Genomic DNA, 15,364 nt, shown 5'->3' with positions numbered 1-15,364 from the left:
TATGTAAGTATGCATAATTAGCTAATAAAATGATTATATCACATCACGTCCAAATCACCCATTCGCTTTCATCACACATAAACTCTCATATACACAACACAATCGACACTACCTTCGGATTGGAGACTGGAGGAGCAGCCATGCGATGCCAAGCTGGCGGGCGGGAAATCAGAAATAGTAAGTTCGTTCTACGCAAGATTAATTGATAATTGATCTTGATGTTGACATAGTCTATCATACGATTAACAGGTGACGCAAGGTGCAAATGAAATTTTAAAATGGAAATATTTGCTATTTAACTGAGTCATACGGACAGAGACTGGGGAGGAAATGTCAACAAAACATAACTTGTGAAATATGATTAATAAATCTATTGGCGTTGCTATTTTTGAGAAATGAAATCGCGATGTGTCAGTGTATCCTATACGCATGTAGTTCTCCATGTTCAGTTTGAGGTTTGTAAGATTAGCATTAGCGACTCCGTCATCATTGTCTTGAAATATTCAAGTTTTAATGGTAGTTTTAGTGGCTGATTTGAACACCGATACAACTGCATTGGCCTTTGGACTGGAGTTTTATCATACTAGTCGTCGTCGAGCCTGAATACGTGATATCTCTTACATAAACTAGTCGCATTTATTATAAACATATGGGCAGGCTTTGCAATGAAAAAAAAACTACTGCTTACAGATATAAAACCAACTTTAAAGCTAATAAATTTGTTGTTGAGCGCATAAAAATGCGATAAACTAGCCAGGAGTGTAAGTGTAATTTGAGAGATACCTTCACAGGTGATCAGGCACGCGTAAGGTGTTTTACAGACTACAGCAAGAGTATGCCTATTAGCATCAGACTACAACGATAATATCCAGAAGTGACAAGGAATATAATAGTTAAAGAAAATACCAAATGGTTTAATAGCGATGGATGTGAAACTAAGAAAAGGAAAAGAAAAATGGAAGATCTATGGAAAAGATCGAAAAAATCAATAAGAAATGAAAATTGGTCACTGTATAAAGCAGCCAGAAATCAGTACAACGACTTAATTATGAAAACCAAGAAAGCGTATTACAATGAGAGACAATCCTTAAAAAATCCACGATAATTTAGCGGAAATATTAGGACTTTAAGAAAGAAAAGGTTCTACCTGGTGTAACCAGTGACCACAAGATCCTGGCTGATAACTTTGTGAAGCTACTTTGAAGAAAAAATTGAAAGAATCTGTCACAGTTTAGAAAAGGACCATCCTGATCTCCCGGTGATCATATTGAGTCATAGCAAATTCAGTTAGTTCGAAGAACTGGACATGAATGACCGAAAAAACGACGAGAAAAAAAATAAAAAACCACTATGAAAATGACCCGTTTCCCATAACCGACTTAAAAGAGGCAAAAAACTTTAATAAGTAGCGGGAGCTATTTTGATATTGTCCAAATGAGTTTAGTCCGGGCATCCTTCCCAAATAGTGAAAAGTTCGCTTGTATAAAGCCGGCTTACAAAGGAAAAGGTGATAAAGAAAATCTTAGCTTCTATAGGCCAATATCGAACCTATCGCACTTATCAAAACTTATAGAAACGGCAGTTCACGAACAAACTTGGAAACACTTGAAACAACTCAACATTACACCCGATGATCAGTCAGCTTACAGAAAAAAAAACCACTCGACAGAAATTACATCGTGCGCAATTACAAATGGTATGATAAAGATTATAGCCAGTAGAAAATGTGGTATCCTGGTTATGCTCGACCTAAGTGAAGCATTTGACACAATCTGCTGCTTGAAAACCTGAGAGCAGTAGGCATTGACGATGATGTACTCAAATGGTACAAAAGCTACTTAGAAAACAGGAAGGTTCCAGTGGTTATATCAAATGTGATATCAGGAAAGAAAGGTCTAACTAGAGGAGTGCCCCAAGACAGCGTCCTGGGTCCAAATCTATTTGGCATTTGCACAACTGAATTATCTAGAATCCTAAACAAGCACAAGGTAGTTATAAACGGTAGAAGATGCCATTAGTAAAATAGATGCAATAATGGAGGATATAAAAAAATGGATGTCGGCGAAGAAACTAAAGCTCAATGAAGACAAAACTGAGTGTATGTTATTTGGATCTGATATATTGGCCCGTCATTTATAAACATTGTAGCGGAAGTGAGGAAATTAGGAGTATTTATTGAGAATAAATTGTCGATGAAAACCATATATTTCTTCTTGTAAAAATCTGTAACTACCATATTAGAAACATGGCATTTATTAGAAAATACTTGAACGAAGATCCTCTGAAAACAGCAATTTGTAACCAAATACGAGGCTTGACTACTGCAATGTTATAACCTATACTACGGCCCTCCTAACTACCTACTAAGAAAATTGCAAGGAGTACAAAACAGAGCCGCCAGATTAATAAAAGGGTTACTTTACCGTGACAGAATAATTATCCCCGGCACTAATCGAGCTACATTGGCTCCCAGTAAAAGCAAGAATAGCCTATAAAATACATCTTTCAGTCTTTAAAGCACTAAATTAAGGTGAACCAAAATATCTAAGAAACTACTTACGTTTCTCAGAACTTAAATGAATATTGTGATCAGACATGCAAGTGAAGCATATAGCCTATTTGAGCCTGGAACAAGCGCCTCCTCAGTGGCGTGGTTGGTTTGGTGTTTGTTTCTCACCTCGGTGGTCGCGGGTTCGATTCCCGGCCATTCCATTGAGGAGTGAGAGATGTGTATTTCTGGTGATAGTTCACTCTCGACGTGGTTCGGAAGTCACGTAAAGCCGTTGATCCCGTTACTGAATAACCACTGGTTCCATGCAACGTTAAAACACCATACAAACAAACAAACTGTAAGTCACGTGAGAGAGCATTTGAACTTTGCGCACCAAGACTTTACAACAAAATACTGCCTGAAATGAAGATCATACGAGAAGAAAACAAATTTACAAAAGAACTAAAGACTCCCCTATTCTTCTGGAGCTACAATACTGATAGACAATTATAAAATATAAGTATCAAATTATTTAGGAAACGTACAAGGGCCCGCCAGAGAGGGAATCATCTCTGTTGAGGGCTGTACATGAAACAAAACAAAGAGCATGTCTGAGAGAGAGAGAGGTGGGGACGTAGGTTACTAATGTAAATATAACTTGGCGGTTCGCCTTTCAATTCATAAAAACCTCTATTTTTCTCAGCTCTCAAACCTCACTCTCAGTAGATGTGCTTAAACAATAGATTAAGTGTGTCATATTGCAGGCTACGAAGCAGTCCAAGAACGAAACTCAAAAGGGTATGGTCTAGGAAAATCGGACTATGAAACTAACGTATATGTATACATAGATGCATAGGCCTACAGAGTGGCTCAGTTGATCTGTGTGCTTGGACTGCTCCGGGTCTCTTAAAATCGAATCCTGGACATTCATTTGAAAACTAAAATTGTTATTGGCAGTTTATTTATTACGAAGTTAATTAACAGATAGCGTTAAACTTTAATACAACCATTTGACCTGATTAGCAAGCGTGCAAACATATATCATAGATTAAATTGGTATTACTGTGAATATTGTATAATACTGATTAAATGTTATCTATTTTACGCTTATTTTGTAAGATGACAAAAAACAAGACCATAGTTGAACAAGTGAAGTAGATACTAACGTCAAAATAGATTAGAATCGTATTTACAACCAAATTTTTCAAGACAGCTATATTCCAATGACCGATGGACATTAAAAAGGTATATTTGGACAAAAAATCTTTAGTAAACGAATTCGTCGCTTCGTAACTCGCTGTGGATATGATAAAAAATTCATAAGCCTGTTAAGATTTTTCAATATATTTACTAAATACCGATAAGAGAGAGAGAACACATTTAGTTTCTGTTCCAGTCAATATCAATTTAACATTGTGATAGATTTATATATCACTGGATGATATATCACTCACGTGTGCTCAGACTTATTTGATGTTTCGAGTTACCTACTAGAACGCGCGTGCTGGCCCCACCCAGACTATACTTCGTTGTTCACACGGAAGCTATTATCAAACTCTACCTGAGATTATACCATGGTATCAGACGTAGCCTTTTTCCTACTAAATTCTATTCTATTCCATTCTCTCTCTCTCTCCTCTCTCTCTCTCTCTCTCTCTCTCTCTCTCTCTCTTCTCTCTTTAATGCTACTTGACTGCATAGCACTTCGGTCAAAATTCACTAACTGGCAACTAATATGCTCTATACTTATCTGTTATTTCAGAGCAAAACCACAATTATTGCATACAATAAGGCCATTATATGATTCATAAGAGTGAAATCTGTCATCTATTTCAAAAGTGTCAGAAAATCTCACGTGTAGCCAGATTTAAGAAAAAAAAACACTTATGAAACATTTTCAAAACTTTCGTCCACACATCACCGATGCAATCGATCAAAACGAAGTCGTCACCAAACCTCACTTCAATTGTTGAATAAAAAAATGAACAAAATTTATTTTATTAATATTGCTTCCAAAGCAACAATAAAATTTGAAATTGTCCTATTCAACTGTTAAAATGTAAATACAAAAGTAGAATGGGCCCATTTATATCAACATGTGAGTGGAGCATGTGTGACAACCATTAGAGTGGCAGTGCCACTGAACCACCTGGTGTAACATGAGCAGCAACAATGAAATTATTTTGAAAGCATTTATTTTATATCTGTTAGAGAAATGTTTGGATTTGAAAATCCAAATATAAATAAGAGTATTTTTATACTTTTTAAGCGCTTAAAAAAATGATGGCTTGCTCTCAAATATTCGCCTATGCAATTATTCTTTTGTTAAAGCCAAGATTTTGTTCCTAAGCTTAGGTGTATTAGATTTCTTTACTTTACACGTAGCATTCACAACTCTCTATTAACAATTTCTGGCCAGAAAGCAAAGATGTTATCTACATATTCTTGCACTTCAAGTTAACTTATGAAACAGTGAATTATATACCAAAAGCAAACAGGACTAAGCGTGCAGTCATTGACGGTACCGCTAACGTTATCACACCGTACTTTGAACTTAGCAATGTGAAAAAAAAAATAAGTTCAAATCGCACGAATTATGAATTATACCAATGCATAAACGGATCATATTTACATAACCATCAGTATAATGGTGCTAGCTGTGAATTCGCAAATTTGTCGACACATAACATTAGAAAAAAAAAGTTTAACACTACTTGGCAACGTCACGTCGAGTCTGAGATTCTGAACGATACAAAATGAACCATGTCGCATTAGATTTGAACATCACTGTACAGTACATAAACACAGAAAATAAAATTTCCTTTTTGCAAAGAATGTCCACTTCCTCTACCGAACGCAAACTCTCTCTCTCTCTCTCTCTCTCTCTCTCTCTCTCTCTTGCTATTGCGAGAAGCATAGGTATAAGGGCTGTCCCTTGAATGATCTTTCAAGTATTTGAACCACACCTGAGGCACGCACAGGTAAAGGAACGTAAGCTTCTTATTCTGGGTAAATCTTCTTCTTACCTGCAATCAAAGGAATTGTGATTTTTAATGTCATGTTGATATGCTTGCAATCAGCATTTTCATAATATTTTATCTTGGGATCGACGTTTCGTTTATATCTTAAAATGAACGTGTTATCGCCTAAATTATTAAGGAAGTTGGATGAACAATCTTTAAGGAGCGCTTAAGAAACTATATGTTTTTTAAAATGCTCTTGAATTTCTGTATCAATACCTGACAATCGCTGGCAAATTTTGCGTGCATACCGCTGTCATTTGTCTGGTTTAGGAAGATTTGGGGTTGGGGGGAGAGGTTGAAGAAGTGGATATTAAATCGTCCCTGTAATTAGAATAACGCAAAATTTCGTGACTTCTCGCCCTCACATGTTGATCTTAGCTGTTTGTGTAGCGAGTTTGCTTGAATCAACATAAATATTGATAAACAACAAAAACATGCAAGCTTATCCATGAAACTTTTCGAGGAGACTAAGTTCATGCTTAAGTCTCTCTCTCTCTCTCTCTCTCTCTCTCTCTCTCTCTCTCTCTCTCTCTCTCTCTCTCTCTCTCTCTCTCTAAGCGATTCTGTTCGCATACACCGGCAAGCATAAGAATGTAATCAACTCCGTTTGCGTGTCACGACTCCAGCACTCTCAAACGCCGCATAGACGCTCGGTACGCAGATTCTAGCGCGAGACTAAAAATAACGGTGACATATCCCAAAGGTAACACAACACATGAATCCCAAAAGCAAGGGGGTTCGTCAAACTACGCAATCGATAGCCCTCCCGTTGCGTAATGAGACTTCCTTGAACACAGACGCCAACGTTTATTACCGACAGAGAGATTATTATTCATCTTCAGGACGCAGTTCGATCACGGAACGACTTGACTCACCTTAAAACATGCCTCGAATTGACAGCCAGTCATTCAGGTGGGCCTAGGTTTCCATTGACCTGGGCGACGGTTTGCTTGGAACTGTGGCATATAGTAGGGGGCGTTCGCCCCACCCACCAACGGCTGGCGAGCTTTTGGCACTTGATCACATGGGAGTTTAACGACGAAGCCTCGGGAGAGGTTTACTGCTTTCTCACTCTCTCCCTCCGGTACGAATTGTCACCGTTCGGTTAAAGGGAAATTTCCTGGGTCTGGTGCAGCGCCCCAACAGCTGACTGACGACGAGGGGAAGGCGTTGCCAGTTAGCCAGTCCGCGGAAACCTTCCTTCCCTCCTAACTTTAAATAACGTTTAGGCAACTTAACTCGAGGTGTTTGGGTGCCCCTGTCGAGAGATTAATGACATCAATTACCTGCCGTTTAATTAAAGATCCTGAGGTTACGAAACGAAAGCGTGACATCAACTTAAAAGGGGAAATCGTGAACGCTATTCGCTATATAAGTTTATCGATCAGATGATAGCAGCTGCCTGCCTCCTCACCTACTCCTCCCGCTCGGCCAAGCTCAGTGAGGGGTTTAGGTCGATGCTGCATCTGTTTCACGATTCTTTAAAGGGACAGCGGGTCCCAGATCGCGATGCTATGAGAATCATTATATGCTCCTAATAAAATAAACTCCTAGTGCAGAGTGAACGACGATGACATTTACGATCATCTAGATTAAAAACTGCCTTTAAATTATATACATACCTGAACAATGGCCGTTTGAGTGACGGGGAATTTGATTATAATCTTCACGTCATTTCCCTCATGTCTACCAGAATAGTAAAAAAAAAAAAAAGAGAATAATTGTTTATTTCCTCATGAATTGTCATACTATGCCGCATACTGACAGTGAGGCCCTTCATTGTGACAAATCAAAATTATTCTCTTAAAGACAGACGTGGCTTTTAAATTGCAAGTATGTTGGGACAAATATTAAAAATAGACAATCTTTGACGGAGCTAGCGAACAGCTAAGGAGTCAAGAATAAAAAAAAAATGCTATGGGAAGTTTGGTAGCCTTATCTTTCCTTTAATGTCGCCCTTTGAAAGAAATACTACATTTTAAATATATAACTGGAAATAAATGAATATACAGGGTTGAGCTTGATAATGGTAATAATGATATGCAATGTATGTTAGTTTATTTTCCCGCGTTTTATTACAATATAATGTTCAGGCAATAAACTCTACGTATAAACTTTGCATGCTCCAACCCATAAGCCTGCCCCCTCCCCTTCCCACGAATTCCCCATTCCCTCTGGTTCAATCACTATCCCGCAAATATGTACACATCCAAATCTTATCATTATTTTTGACGGCTAATTAATACTTTTTAGATATTTCTTTATCACTTAACACTTGAAGTGGCGTCAGAAGTTATATTTCTTCCATAAGTACTTAGCTTTTCGCACTCTGCCTCTAATTCTTTGCACATTGTATTCTATAAGTTTTATTTCCAGAAATATTCAATTACTAGTTATAGTTTACTGACTCCGTGCAAAATTCCGACGGTTCTTTCGATTTTTTCTTTCAAATTCCTCCAATTTCCTTTTGTTCTGGTACGTTCAAGATGTTTCCTTTCCTAACCGTCTTTTGCATGAAGAATACTCCGTTAGTGCTACCGTTTCCATATAACGTTATTTATTTGTTATTTCATCTTAATAAAGTATTCAACGTTGATATATATTCTCTGCATAATAATATTTATATATGGTTCTCAGCAGAATACTCCATTCATGGAATATTCTGGCAAGAATAAGTTGCCGCTTTCGGACATATCGTTCTTATCGTGGCTAGTACTTCTACTTCATTAATTAAGATATGTATGTAGTTGTGTTTTATATATATGTATACGAGTATTTCTTATAAATAAGAGTTTTATAATCATTTTTATATTTTTCCCTGAACAACATGAATAGAGGATTGCAACACCACCAAGGGCAGTCCAACTGTCCATATCCAAGCCAAAAGCAGGAACCTGAACGCTAGTGACAGTGTTTTCGTTCTGTTGATCTGTTCGTAACCTAATGATCTCAGGACGTCCACGGCTACAACACATGCCGCTCAACTGTTGAAACTTATTCGTAAAACTTTAGCCCCCTTTATAGTATTTTCGCGTCAGTATAATGACTCAAGTGCAGTGCTATAATAAGGGATGCGGCCAGAAATTCAATCCCGAAGACAATCCCTCGGGTAAGTTAGGAAGGAAGTCTTAACCTAACCTTGCTGTGAGAGATCACGCATCTGGGTAGTAGGGCTAGTTGCAGCTCCTAGCCCTATTACCTAGCTAGGAAACACTCTAGGGGATTTTAGGTAGTCCATCTCGCATGATTCTTTATTTTAGGGACCTTTTTGTTCAATATGTATATTTGTCAACCCTTCCAGTTTTATGAAAGGCCCTTGAATAGAAATTAAACTCCTGCGGGGTAACCAAAGTCTCAGCTACCTAGCTACTGGATAAAGTGAGGATTGGGTTAAAGTATCCTATGCTTGGGGTCATACCTACTTAGGTATTTTCTCCAAAGTTGGAAATTAAGGTCCTATTTTAAGATTAAACAGAGGTTAATGAATGTCTAGCCACGTGCAGTGCAAACAGAGTAAACAATCACGGATGATCCACCATCATCACGCTGGCCGGGTCTTATTCACTCGATGTTTAATTGGTAAAACAAGAATACAATTACAATTCAAAGCATACCATTCAAAAGATTGAAGTTTCGTCAACATAATGTGATATAGGGTTAAAATCCGTAGGGTCCAGAGTGGACCATGTATGATCAGCTTGGACAATCCCAAAAAAAGTACATTATAACGCGTCCTGACATCGGAGATGGGCATCAGTTGCGACTTGTTGTTGGTGAGAAACGGAGCTAAAGACCTCTACTCTCCTTTCGAAGTAAGTATTTTCTCCAAAGTTAGAAATTAAGGCCAAATTTTAAGATTTAAACAGAGGGTAGTGAAAAGGGTGTCAAACGTTGTGCAAATCTCACCAAAACTCGTTCAACATTTTTACTTACAACTCGAAGTACTATTTTGAAGATTGACGCCATCTCGATTTTTACGGAGTCACTTGTGTCAATAAACTAACCATTTCCTGTGATAAATCCGCACACCACTTGTACCCACAGACGCTGGGGCACTTTCATCACAACAATCGGAAAACTTTTCCTCACTGAGTAAACAACTGTTTTGTAGGTAGAAGACGACGACGAAGAGTGCACTTCGATAATTTTTTAAATAAATAGTAAAACATCAATATTTTACATATTTATGATAATTAATTTGAAAATATTCGTTATTGAAAAAGTAACTCGATTCTGACTCAAATTTAAATAATTAGCCTATTATTTGGAATTAGAACGTTCTTTTAAGTCCTGTATTATGACGTTACGACATCTTGACTTTCGTACCTATTGTAAATAATTGCTTTATTCAACTTTCTTGCAGAACAGTTTACCAGTTAGGGTAAAAAACCGCATGGTACAGGGATGGACCATGTACGATCAATGTGTACAACCCCAAAAAAAGTACATTATAACGCGTCCTGACATCGGAGATGGGCATCAGACGCACGCGACTTGTTGTTGGTGAGAAACGGAGCTAAAGACCTCTACTCTGGTGTCAGGACCCGTTATAATGTACTTTTCTTGGGGTTGTACACATTGATCGTACATGGTCCACCCCTGTACCATGCGGTTTTTTACCCTATTTATGCAGATTATCAGCTTTTTATGTAATTGGTATAATCGTAATGCGCATATATATCTTTATTATTTACTTTTTGGATATATGAAGATGTTTTACTGCCAGATTATCGCTGTAGTGTGACGCAATCGTTCTCGGTCCCTGCGCCTCTGTTTTCGCTCCATAAGAAATTATGGGGCCGAATTTGCAATGACCAGAAAGTCGTTAAAAGAGGAAAGTTAGCATTGAGGGGCATATGTTTTGATTGAGAAAAATACAAATTTATTCAATAGCTAGCTCGTCAAAAATACTTGATTACAAAAAACTTGATTGACAGCTAAGCAGCATACCTACTATGGGTTTCAGAGACAGTGCAAGCACGTTTTTGGGCAATACCTATTTCTGTAACGAACACTCGTATCAGAACGAGATGTTGCTATAGTGCATTACACCCAGTGCCGTAATTTATAAGGGTATCGTGAATCACTTAATCGTAAAGAATAACGACACTTGTCCTTGTACCAAGAGACAAAAACTCCATTATGCAGGAATGGATACGAACACGCGTATAAAGCTCCACCTACCCTCTCCCCCCCGCCCCCCCCCCCCCCCCCCCTCCACCGCCACCCCTTTCCTTCTTCGTTCCTTCGTCTCTCTCTCTCTCTCTCTCGTCTCTCTCTCATCTCTCTCTCTTCTCTCTCTCTCTCCCTGTTGCCATCGGTATGTGTTGACCCTCCAAACTGGGTAGGCTACATACAAAACGTTGAAATTGGTGAAATTAGGCTATGTATTTGAAGTATATATACATAAATATTAAAGCAATTTTATCATTATTGCATTACTATGACAACTTGAATTCATGGAAACAGTTTATAATAATGAAACGGCATATGTGTGAAGCCTCCACTAATGTGGCAACGATGATTTTGCCATTCTTAGCATGCAAACATTAAAGGTTACATTTATTTCTGGCATACGGTTATTAAAGAAATTCAAAATACGTACTAATATAGACTGAAATCAATGAAAAGTGCTAGCAAAAACAAAAAAGCAAAAAAAAAATATGTATACAATTCACTTATCCGTAGTCGTTCCTCTATGGTTTTCTGCAGCCAGATGTACAAAAAGGTTAGAAACATTTGATTGTATCTACTTTAGAAATAGTAAATTTGAACTAAATAACGAGTAAAGTAAACTTCTTCTTCCTAGCTTAAACCCATTTTTATATGGGGTCGCCATTACGAATGAGTCGTCTCCATCGATTTCTGTCTTGTGCCTCGTTCTCATTTATACCTTTCAATTCCATATCTTCCCTTACACAATCACGCCTTCTCTTTCTTGGTCTTCCCTTCTTCCTTCTACCCTGCACTTCCATTTCCATCGTATGTCTTCCAACATGACGTTCCTCCCTTCGTAACAGGTGTCCATACCATCGAAGCCTTCCTTCCTGTATTTTCTTCGATATTTCAGCTACCTTTGTTGATCCTCTTATATACTCATTTCTAATCCTATCTTCCCTTGTTACTCCCGACATCCATCTCAACATTCTAATTTCTGCTACATCCATCATCTTCTCCTCTGTTTTCCTCATACTTGCCGTTTCTGTTCCATATAACATTGCTGGTCTGACCACCGTCCTATGGAACTTTCCTTTCAATTTCAGAGGGACCTTCTTGTCACAGAGGACCCCTGATGCAGACCTCCAGTTATTCCATCCTGCCTGAATTCGGTGTCTCACCTCTTGGTCCATGCTTCCACTATCCTCCAATACGGACCCTAAGTACTTGAACTTCTGTACTTTCTTTATTTCTTCCCCACCCAATCTTATGCTACTTCCACCGTCCTCAGTAATACTAGAACACATATATTCGGTTTTTGATCTGCTTATTCTCATTCCTCTCTCCTCAAGTGCTGCTCTCCACCTCTCCAACCTCCCCTCCAACTCCTCCTTCCCCTCTGAACACAACACAATGTTGTAAAGTAAACAATTTAAGAAATAAAACTTTGCAGTTTCGTCGTCTGCTGTTCGTAACTGTGTTTGTGGCGCGCACGCTTAGGAACCAGGAACAGCAACTGGTTTAAAGTGCAATGTGGAGTGAACTGAGACCAAAATGTGTATAATAACAATCAAATAAGCACTGTGGAGTTTCAGTTGTGATGGCAGTAAGGATAAAAACCACCGATTACAAGGTAAGAATGAATTCAGTTCAAACCATGACCCCGGGAATAAAAAGTTTCATACTTTCAGTAATATAGGCAACAAAATGTTGTTTTATTGTGCTGATTACAACTGCAATCTTGAGTAAGATCAGTAAACGTTACATACATACACTAACATTGTTCAAATGATTGCTGGGAAGGCTGGGAAAGATGATTTTCCTCACTGATCAAAACCTGTACATCCCACGGTAGCCGCCATATTTGATTTCAAAACTGCCTTGAAAACATTTTACGAAGAGCGTCACATGCTTATTTTAGTTCGTATGGGGCTTTCATATATCACATTATGTTGACGAAACTTCAATCTTTTGAATGGTATGCTTGGAGTTGTAATTGTATTCTTGTTTCACCCTTTAAATATCGAGTGAATAAGACCTGTCCACCGTGATAAGGGTTGGTAGTCCCTGGTTTTTCCCCCTATGAAAGCCCCATACAAACTAAAATAAGCATGTGACGCTCTTCGTAAAATATGTTTTCATACAATCAACTTACCTGTCAGATATATACTTAGCTAAGACTCCGTCGTCCCCGACAGAAATTCAAATTTCGCGCCACTCGTTACAGGTAGGTCAGGTGATCTACCGGCCTGCCCTGGGTGGCAGGACTAGGAACCATTCCCGTTTTCTATCATATTTTCTCTGTCGCCGGTGGTATCAACATTGTTGTTACTACCTCCTGACCTGAAATCGTTTTTCAAAGCAATTGATCTTTTCATCGGACTTTTTTGGTGACGTACCTGTATCGTTGTTTTGGCATTCGCTACCGTGGACTGGATTTGGACTTGCTTTTGATTTTTCTACAGAATGTCTGATTCAAGTGTTATTGTGAGAGTTTGTGTGAATGTAGGCTGCAAGGTGAGGATACCGAAGGCTTCGGTTGATCCTCTCACTGTATGTCGTAAGTGTAGAGGTTTTGAATGTTCTTTAGCTAACACCTGTCATGAGTGTGAAAGGTTGAATGCTGAGGAATGGAAGACTCTAACTTCTTATTTGAAGAAGTTAGAGAGGGATAGAATTAGACGGGCTGCATCAAAGGGTGTGAGTACAAGGCCTATTGAGCCTTTTCCTGAATCTAACTCTCCTGTTCTTAATGTTTTTAATTCTCCCTCTGTATCTGGGCCCTCACAGGCTTTGCATTCAGATTCGGCTTCCTGAAATCGCTGACCTGAAGGCCACACTTCATGGGATGAGATCCAAAATGGCGGCCATGCAAGGTAAGGAAAGTGACAGTGACATATTGAGTGAAGTGAGTGCTCCCAGTGTTGTGGAGGGGCGTCTGACCGTCTCTGCGACGCTCCCAGACCTAGACCGCTTCCAAGCTCCCATGCCCAGAGGAGAAGGAAAGTCGAAAGCCTTACGGAGGTCATGGAGAATCCCCAACGGTCAGGCGTCCCTTCAGCAGGCTCTGTCTCGCAACAGACTGCTCAGGACCGCTTCAGAAACAGCGTCCTGCGAGAGTGTTTCTCTTCGTCCGGTTCTCCTTCACCTAAACGAGGGTGGAAGGACTCGGACCTTTCCAGGCCCCTGAAAAGGCACTGGATAGAACCTGCATTTAATTCGAGCCCGGAGCGATTCTCTGATGAAGATCCCTCCTCGATCAAGAAGGCGAAGGTGGTTTCGACGTCTCCCTGTTATGACATAGCTGATCGTACGCCTTCGAGGTCTCCCTCTCCTCCCATTGAAGAAGACACTGGAGAAGCTTCAAAGAGGATCCTGTTAGCTATGCAAGAACAACTAGCCTCTTTGGTAGGAGTTCTTTCAAGAGACCCTCCTCGCAAGAAGGACGTTGCGCTTCCTGTTAAGAAGTCTCGTCTTCTTCCCCCTGCCAGGCGCGAGGCGCCATCCAGGCGTGAGGCTGCTTCTTCCAGGCATGAAGAACAAGCCAAGAGCGAGGATCTTTATATCAGACCAGGCGCGAACGAGGCGTATGCCAGGCGCGAGATTCCTTCCTGGCGCGAGGCGCCAGACAGACAAGAGGAGCCTTCGAGGCGCGAGCAGCCAGCCAGGCGCGAGGTGCCAGCCAGGCGCGAGGAACCAGCTAGGCGCGAGGCGCCAGCCAGGCACGACGTGCCAGCCAGGCGCGAGGAGCCAGCCAGACGCGAGGCGCCAACTTCGTTCAAGAGGGACTCGGTACATTCTCTTAGTTCCTATCCTATCAGGAGTTTGTCTCCCACAGAGAGAGAAGGTTGGGAAGAACCTCCTAACTTTAAAGCGTATTTTCCTTCGGAACCCTGTGTTGAAGAGGATTCGGAAGACGAGGCTCGTGGTAGAGAAGGTCTCTCTTGCTACAAAGTGTTGACAGCCCTTCTGCTTTAGGAATATGGGGATGCGCTAACTCCTGCCGCTCCTCCTCCTCCGCGCTCTCTGTTTTCGAGTTCGAAGGTTCCTAAGTCTTCGTCGTTTCTGAAAATGAGACCTACCATCTCTATGAAGAGGGCTCTTCAGTCTCTTAACAACTGGATGGAAACGAAGAAGGATCTTGTCAGAACTGTCTTCTGTATGCCCCCGGCGAGACTTTCTGGCAGAAGAGGTATTTGGTACCAGACTGGGGAGAATATGGGTCTTTCTCTCCCAGCCTTGGCTGAAGCAGACTTCTCTACGTTAGTTGATGCTTCACGACGACATAGACTGAACTCGGCTCGTGTGACTTGGGGTATTTCAGAGCTTGATCATCTCCTCAAGGGACTCTTCCATGTATTGGAAGTTTTCAATTTCCTGGATTGGTCCCTTGGGGTGATGTATAAGAAGGCCCATGACTCGGAGGGTCTCGACCCTGAAGTCCTCCTTTGTATCTTGTCATGCATTGACAAGGCAGTACAAGATGGCTCGATAGAAGTCTCCTCCCTATTTGGAGCGGGGCTTCTGAAGAAAAGGACAGTGTTCAGTGCTTTTCTGACCAAGGCTGTTTCCCACTCTCAAAGAGCAGCCCTGATATACGCTCCCATGTTTGACTTTTTGTTTCCTTCTCAGTTGGTGAAGGACATTTCCCGCTCAATAACTGAGAAGGCGACTCAGGATCATCTCCTTCAGT

General features: G+C 40.2%; 2 protein-coding genes across 7 annotated transcripts in view; one reads left to right on the top strand and one right to left on the bottom strand.

The window, feature by feature from the left end:
- The window catches only part of LOC135202420 (SPRY domain-containing SOCS box protein 3-like), a 41,294-nt gene extending 34,355 nt beyond the window's left edge, over nucleotides 1-6,939 (bottom strand). For 3 of the 4 annotated variants that reach the window (XR_010311735.1, XR_010311734.1, XM_064231813.1), the window contains exon 1: nucleotides 6,390-6,939. The gene's annotated coding sequence lies outside the window, so the exon portion shown is untranslated. Of the gene's footprint in view, nucleotides 1-112; nucleotides 158-6,389 lie in introns of those variants that run through there. The other variant, XM_064231814.1, reaches the window with a different exon arrangement.
- The window catches only part of LOC135202419 (cysteine and histidine-rich domain-containing protein morgana-like), a 262,246-nt gene that overhangs the window by 22,464 nt on the left and 224,418 nt on the right, over nucleotides 1-15,364 (top strand). The window contains exon 1 of one of the 3 annotated variants that reach the window (XM_064231810.1): nucleotides 8,436-8,623. The exons of 1 other annotated variant lie outside the window; for it this stretch is intronic. In XM_064231810.1, the coding sequence (XP_064087880.1) occupies nucleotides 8,557-8,623 (67 nt within the window). In that variant the 5' untranslated portion in view covers nucleotides 8,436-8,556. Of the gene's footprint in view, nucleotides 1-8,435; nucleotides 8,624-8,721; nucleotides 8,744-15,364 lie in introns of those variants that run through there. One more of the 3 variants, XM_064231812.1, reaches the window with a different exon arrangement.

This window comes from Macrobrachium nipponense, chromosome 30 (genome assembly GCF_015104395.2).
Source record: "Macrobrachium nipponense isolate FS-2020 chromosome 30, ASM1510439v2, whole genome shotgun sequence".
NCBI classification, from domain to species: domain Eukaryota; kingdom Metazoa; phylum Arthropoda; class Malacostraca; order Decapoda; family Palaemonidae; genus Macrobrachium; species Macrobrachium nipponense.
This window is presented reverse-complemented; position numbering and strand designations above follow the sequence as displayed.